At 37.6% G+C, this 7,959-nt stretch overlaps 1 protein-coding gene across 5 annotated transcripts in view; it reads left to right on the forward strand.

Annotated features, from left to right (window-relative positions):
• Positions 1-1,245: 1,245 nt before the first annotated feature.
• Positions 1,246-7,959, forward strand: part of LOC131158782 (uncharacterized) — a 21,869-nt gene continuing 15,155 nt past the window's right edge. Inside the window, exon 1 of one of the 5 annotated variants that reach the window (XM_058113644.1) lies at positions 1,246-1,681. In XM_058113644.1, the coding sequence (XP_057969627.1) occupies positions 1,469-1,681 (213 nt within the window). In that variant the 5' untranslated portion in view covers positions 1,246-1,468. The remainder of the gene's footprint in view (positions 1,682-7,959) is intronic. The other 4 variants (XM_058113646.1, XM_058113647.1, XM_058113645.1 and 1 more) reach the window with 4 other exon arrangements.

Below are 7,959 nucleotides of genomic sequence, written 5' to 3' on the forward strand. Positions count from 1 at the left end.
CACTCTGTCTTGGCTCCGTGCCTTTCGGTTAGTAGCTACTGTTAGAATTTTCTTCATCATTTTTTATTTTTTGTTTTTGTTTTTCTTTTCTCAGAATAGCTTAGAACTTGAACCCCTTGAATTATTGTTCAAAGAATTAAGTGCTTTGCTTTTGACAATTATCAAAGTAGTGATTATAATCTCCACAAAACCTCCTGCAATGTCCCCTCCTCTTTATCTTCTTTCCTTTTATTCGCCTTCATATTTTTTCAAAACATAAAAACTTATGTGTTATTTATTGTGTTCTTATAACATTTTTGCTTAAATTGGCAGGTTGTGAAGTGTAGGTAATCTTCTTTAATTTGTGTTGAGAAATTCTCTTGACAATTGATTCTAAGTTTTATATTTGAGAGATATTATTTTTGTTGCGTAAAAACTATTTTGATTTATAAAAGTATCTTTTATTTTTAACAAATAGTTTTTCTATTTATAGTTTGGAGACTAAAACAGGAAATGCACAAATATTCATATATTAGTTAGCAAATAGGTGAAATAATTCAACATTTAGGTTCAAAGACTCGTTCTATTTATATTCGGAATTTGGTTCACATATTTGGAACCACATTCAACATATAATACTTAGTGCTTAATTTTATCAAATATCCCCTAAAACATAGAGTTTGTTTTGTGAAAGGCTTTTTCACTAGATTAGGTTATACTAATCACCTTAGCATCTTTGGTGCAACATAGGGTAAAATAGGACTAGCAAAGAAGAAAGTTTTTAACTCATTTACATGCTATAAGGCTAGTAAGTAACTCACCATTGTCCAAAAGTGACTAATTTATAAAACCACTGGAATGCCTTTCGTACATCTCACCACAATTATATTAGAATTTCATTAAGGCAACTTTTTCAATATGAATTTGAAATTTGAATTTAAATTTGTGTGGATTGGGAAGAAAATCCATATAATTTTGTGTTAAACTCACATAAATTCAGATTCAAGGTCCAAACCCTAATATAAGGGTAAGGGTATTTTAGTCTTATGAATTATTAATTCGTGTTTTTATAGTTGAGATTACAAATATGAGGCATGGTAATTATGATAATTTAATTCGACTCATTATATATTGGTGAGGGATGAAATCTCGACTCAAAAACAATTAAAAGTGTGTTTGGGATATCAGATTTTAAGTCTTAAATTGTGTGAATTTAATTGAAAAAAATTATAATTTTATACATTGATTTCATCGGATCCAAATTTCAAGTTCACTTTGACAAACACAAGTTTAGATCACTTGCGTCGATATTTTTAATTTTTCTGAAAACGACTGCGCAAACACGCGCCGGCGCAACGCGGTCGCTCCTGGGCCAAAGCAGAAGTAAGAATAAAGAATCCCTCCAAAATGCTAACGAAAAATCAATACCTGTCCGCACACCAAGGCATGGCCTCCGGCTTCCCGACGACCATGCACCAGACCTTCCCAAATGCTCACACTGCCTCACCTCTCCCTCTCCTCTTCCGTCCCTTCTCCGTTTCCTCCTGCCCCCGCTTCTTCCCCATCCCCTTCTCTCCTCCTACGCTGTGCCTCCACCGTCCATTCTCAGATTGTCCCTCCAATCTCCGCGTGCGGTCCGTCCGATGCTTTGCTGCCAGTCCCGGCCCTCCGCCGCCAGAACGCGACTCCAGCTCTTCAGCAGGTTCATATTCCAATTCTTAATTTGCCAGATGTTAAAGATTCCACTACTTATTTTGTATTTCCCAGAATTTCAGTCTAAATGCTTAGATACCTCCTTACGTGTTTCTAGGGTTTCGTTTGTGAACTTCCTCGTTCAATTTGATGAATTTGTTTCTCATACGCGTCTATGATGATTTTTTTTTTCTCTCAGTGGGGTGTGATCAAAATTTTATGAAATTTGTCGAGTAACTATTAAAATTTTAATCATGAAAAACGTAGTTATATGAAACAGGAGCGGAGTGGGTGGATGCAATAAAGCGGGGAGATGTGTAATAGTCGAAGGTTAGGATCATATGGTAAACCATTCATAATATAAGCAAAAATATGTATAGAACTATAAAATACAGAGTAACAAATGATATTTTCAAGGAAATATGTTTTAACTCCAACATATAAACTAACATAACTGCATAAATACAGTATTTTGACATAAAAGTGCGTAAGAAATTGCAAATTACATTGTAATGCCGTCATTATTCAATTGAAATTAGTACTCTTGACATATTTTGAGGTTTATAATGATGAGAGTGGTCATGATGGGAGCAAAGTTTTGCCGTGGCAGGAGCAAGGTTCTATCAAGGTTCTACACAAGAAGCGCAATTATTTATTTATTTATTTATTTTTTACAAATTCCTTGCCACAGTGGTGTTGGATTTTGAAAAAAGTGTGATTAAGTTTCTTTGCAAGCATATGAAGGAAGCAAACTTGTCGAAGGTTTTTAACTTGTGTCATTTTGTTTGTACTGCTTTGTCTTTGTTTAGTGAAGCCACCATCTCCATTAGTTTTTGCACTTGCACCCCTAATCCTTACTCACTTCACTTCCTCATGTGTTCCAAATACAACATTCTACGTTCTAGTTGGTTGGCCATGATTTGAGCTCTGTGACAAGTGTTGAAGGAGATAGATTGACCTTGGATGTGCTATAATTGAACTGTCTTTGAGCGTGAAGATAATATATTTGCTAAGATGCATGGATGATATGATACATGCATGCAAGTGTAAATAAAGCTTTGCCAAGATTCTTTGATCAAAATTTACAAAAGCTCCTTGAAACTTCTCTTTAAGGTCTTATAAGAGGAAAATCAAGAGAGGCTAAACCATCCTAATGACAATGACTAAAAAACCCCGACTCAAAATGAATGTGTTGGCTAGTCGTCCAATTATAGTTCTTTAGGTGAGCTTCTCTTTCTAAATTTTGTTATCACCCATGCCATGTCATTTGCTTTGGTAGTTGCAACTTTGGTTCTACTAATCATGGCCATGACCTTCATGTCCAGTTAATGGTAGGTGGCTATTAACTTGTCAACTTGTTTTGGCATTATCTAGGTCATTTAAGTATCTCTCTTTTACAAGTCCCACCTGAGCTTCTGAGTTTAAATTTCCTTTTCTAGGCTGAAAATCATTCCTCCCTTTTCCTCTTTGTTCGCCTCTACTACTTTTGGCTCTTAGTCTTGGAACTTGGCATGCTCAATGGCTATCCCCCTTGCCCTTCCTATTGAGCTGTCTCTTCTTTTTGATTGTTATTTGATTTTTTTTCTTGCTTTGGAATCACCTTCCTTAGGGCAACATTTGGGTCTAATGACTCCAACATTTAAACTTGCTTGGAGTACCCCTCCACGTAGCTGTCAGTAACTTCGTCAATTAGTGACCTCTCTTTGCCTTGAATATTTTCCTCTTGTGCCTCAACTATCACTCCAATCTTGTTTGTTGAACCTAGCTGGGTATAGCTCTATGCTAACCCAAAGCACAGGTCATAGGAATGAATTGCATGGATCCTACTTGTCTCTTGACCAGGAGAGTGGAAGAACTGGTACTTCCCCACGTTTCGAATAATGGTACCTACGGGAAGCATCTATGTAGTATCTATGGGAAGCATCTATGAAGTATGACATTTCCTTGTGTAGGATTGAAGGTGCTCTTTAAGTTACTTCTTCATTGGTGTTCGGTGAGGTGTTGGAGCTTATCTACCCATCCTCCTTTCCCCGATACTTGCAATCATTCTTACTTTTGTAATTCTATTATAGGGAAGCTATCAAATAGGTACAAACAAAGGAACTTGCTCTTCAACTAGGAAATGGATTTGAATTCAAAGGTATATTAATGGAAAACAACATTTGAATTTCTTCTCCTAGTTGTGTGGCAACTGTTGAAGGAACTAAAAATATCTGCAACTATCATTGGAACAGGGTTGACATCATTCTTTACTTCAATGAAGAACGTAAAGACTACCTCATCCACATGACTTTGGACTTCAGGGAAAATCTAGGACATATACTAGAGCCTGACATCAATGGATTTGCTTCCTTCTTTGACTTTTTCCAAGATCTCCTTGAAGTAATTACAAGTCACCACTTTGTTGTTTCCCTCTTGCTTTTTGTGCTTGTCTGCCTTGATACCTGTCCTGAGAGATTGGCATTGGTATTGGCCAAAGGCGGCTTGATGCCTTGATGCCCATTGCCCTAGGGAGTGGACCTATTGTTTTGATAAGTCTTTCATGGTGTTGGTGGTGAGTATAATCTTGGTAAAAGTCATGTCTACATAAATAAATGTGAAGCATTGCTATTGTAGATCCCTGTACTTTTTTGACTAGATGTTCATTACCCCCTACATGTAGAAGAAACACAATATCCCCATACTTCTTTGGGAGTGGATATATTTTAGCTATGGACCAACCCTTGCACATTTTTTTTTCTTTGGATAACAAAAGAACACAATTTCATTAAGGAAGAAATAATGTGCACAAGGAGAATAAGATCCTTGAAATGATTGCAAGTCATCACTTTGTTGTCTCCCTTTTCCTTTCTATGCTTCTTTGCCTTGATACCTGCCTTGAGAGATTGACATTGGCCAAAGGTGCCTTGATGCCCACTGCCCCAGGAAGTGGACCTGTTTTTTTGATAAGTCTTTGATGGTGTTGGTGGTGAGTAAAATCTTGGTGGGAGTTAGGCCTACTTGATTAAATATGAAGCATTGCTATTGCAGACCCCTGTACTTTTTTGACTATATGTTCATCTCTCCCTACAAAGAAGAAACTAATACCCCAATACTTCTTTGAGAGCGCATCTTTTTTAGCTACGGACCAACCCTTGCACATGTTTTTTCTCTTGTTGACAAAAGAAACAATTTCATTAAGGAAGAAAGAATTTACAAAAAAAGGAGATTAAGATCTTGATACTCAAAACAAACAAAAAGTAGAAGAAAAGAGAGGAAAAGCATTGATCAAGCTACCAAAGATAACCAATCCTGTTGAATGTTATAGAAGCTCACTCCCTTGAAGCACCTTGAACTAACATATCAAAGCAAGTTTAAATAATGAATCTTATTCCACATTAAGGAAATTTTATGCTTCTTCTAGAAAACATATGCAAATTATGCTACAACCATAAACCCCACAAAACTTTGAAAAAAAAATGCTCATCTCCATGATATCACTGCGTCCTTCTTCCTGCCAAAGCCACAAAAAGAGATACACAACAAATTCTCCATTGTGTTCTAGCAAACTCAACTTTTTCCCAATAAACCAAAAAGCTTGTTCTATGTATTCCAAGCAGGTTCATAGTGCAAAAAAAAAAATGAGAATGTGTTTCTGAACTTCTAAGGCATTAAAAAACACACATCTAGAGAAAGTGCCCTTGAAAGTCTCCTATTTTGCAACATCTTTATTGGCATTAACCCTATTATGCACAATCAACCAAATAAAAGCCTTAGCATTTTAAGGGAACTTTGGCACCTTCTTTTTCTGATATTTTCCTCCAGAATGTTCTAATTCTTTCAATCGGCCATAATATCAAGCTGTTGGGCATGTGTTTTGCTAAAAAAATCAGTCTTTTTTTATCACACACTTGTGGTAATCCGTTGTTGTTTGGTGTTAGTAAAGGCCATTAGTGAGTCTTTTGGAGCAGTGGCAGTGTTCATAATCTGTTTTTGTGAGGTTGTGGCAGTGTTATATCAATTTTCTTGTGACTTGCCCGTGGTAGTTTTGGTGGTTCACTTTGTTCGTGTTGTCTTGGTGCATCAATTTTTTTTTTTTCTGTTGTGGCTCATACGTGGTGGGTCACCTTGTTCGTGGTTGCTCCAATATGCTGGTTTCTTGGGGCTGTGTCTAAGTTTCTTGGTGCTGTGGCAGCCTTGATTTATTTGTGACCCATTGGTGGTGGTTCACCTTGTTCTTGGTTGCTCCAATTGTTCCAGTGCTGTGTGTTGGTTTCTTGGGGTTGTGTCCGTGGCAGTCTTGTGCTGATTTATTTGTGACTCGTTCATGGTGGGTCACCTTGTTTGTGGTTGTTCTGATTGTTCGAGCAATTAATCTTGTTATCATTGGTCACCTTTATCTCCCCGTATGCTGTCGGGCTGCACATGTGGGGGAGTGTTAAGGCTTGATTGATATACATTGTTAGCCCACAACCTAACAAGTTAAGCTTTTTAGGTAAAGTGGTAATTTAACATGGTATCAGAGTTGGTTACTAGGAGGTCCTGGGTTCTAGTCTCGTTGCTTGCTTTGTTTTTTGTTTTTTGTTTTTTTTTTTTTTGGGTGTTTAAAAATTATTGTACTCCTTGTAATGGGTGTTATTTATCATGTGTTTATCTTCCCATGTGCAGTGGCTGCATGTGCGGGGGAGTGTTAAGGCTTGATATACATTGTTGGCCACAACCTAAGAGTTTAAGCTTTTAGGTGAAGTGGTAATCTAACAGATTTAAAATGAAAAATGAGCCACCATTCATGCAAAATTATCAGTACACATTTTACAATCTACACCTATGCAATCATCAACTACATTCATATTATAGAATATTAATCCAAAAAAAAAACAAAAAAAACAACTCAAGGGCGTGGCTGTGGTGGGCAATGGGCATGGATCATCAAGAAATTAAAGGAAAAAAACATTAAAAAGAGTGGCAAACAGGCGATGGCTTTAGAGAGAGGTGGGAATTGTGGGGCTCTATGCCCACGAGGTTGGCATAGTGGCGCTAGGCTCAAGAATCATGTTATTGAGATATCACTTGATAGGTTGAGTCCACTTAACATGGAGAAGAGGCCCAAGAGGGTGAATGAGTCTTTTAAGGTGTATGCATACGACTTTGGTTGGAACAAGTCCAACCCCCATTAATTGACAGGGTATCTCCCTGTGTGTTAATACTTTGAAGTTCCCTTATCATGTGAGTTATACCTTCCAAAAGTTTGCAGATATTGTACTTTTGGGAGAAAGGGTTGAATCTTGAAGTGAAAGTGGAAGGATAGTCGACCCTAATGTTGAGCAAGCTAGTACTAAGGAGGAGTGGGATAGAAGGAGACGCATAGGCCATTGAAGGCCAATCAGTAGAGAGAACATTAGTAAGATGCAAGATGCTTCACGGGGGGCTTTTTTTTGCCCGTCCATTTGCTGTATTACAAAACATCAGCCATAAGAGTAGGAGATCTTCATCGGCTTAGTAGCAATGATGAGTTACCTTATAGTAGTTGAATTTTAGCATATAGTCTTATTCCAATGTCCGATGTCACACACAGCATAATTTCCTCAACTAGTGAACAATCATCTAGTTGCTTCATTGTTGACAACACTCTACAACCCTCATCTCATAGATGGTATGACCCTAATGCCAGGTATGATTCCATGTAAGGGCACTTCAAGCACAGGGTTCAAGCTTTCAAGGATGCATGGTGGCTGGGTTTCAGTGATTTAAAAGAGTTCAGTGGTCATGGGTAATCTGCTACCAAATAATGGAGGACCGTCAGTGAATGCCATTCTAGTGATTAGTGTGAGAGTTGGGAAAACAGGGTAGAGCAGATATAGAAGTCTTTCAGTTTGGTTTTTGAAAGGCTGTGGCAGGTAGGGTTACTTTGGAATGAGCTGTTTGTAATGCACAAATTACCAGAAAGTGCAGTTTCCATGAGAAGGATTTGAAGTTTTCAATACAAGATTGTTCTGCCTTCAAGGGGATTTTGCAAAATTTGATGAACTCCCATTTGGTTGGGTCCTACACAACACCAGAAGATTAGACAATTTATACTTTGAGTTAGTCGAAAAGAAGGACTACAGCAATCGCTGGTTGATACATATAAGTTGTCAAGGTAAGAAGATGCAGGAAGCCTATGAAATCCTCGCAAGATTCAAGATTCTAACACCTAGCTTGTTCCCTTATACAAACCAAGCAGTAGAGGTATGCTATCAAGCCATGAATAGCTATGTTGAGGTGGAAAGTAGCCAAGCCACAAATAATATAATTGGATTAGGTGGGATT

The sequence above is a fragment of the Malania oleifera genome, chromosome 6 (genome assembly GCF_029873635.1).
Source record: "Malania oleifera isolate guangnan ecotype guangnan chromosome 6, ASM2987363v1, whole genome shotgun sequence".
Lineage (NCBI taxonomy): Eukaryota > Viridiplantae > Streptophyta > Magnoliopsida > Santalales > Ximeniaceae > Malania > Malania oleifera.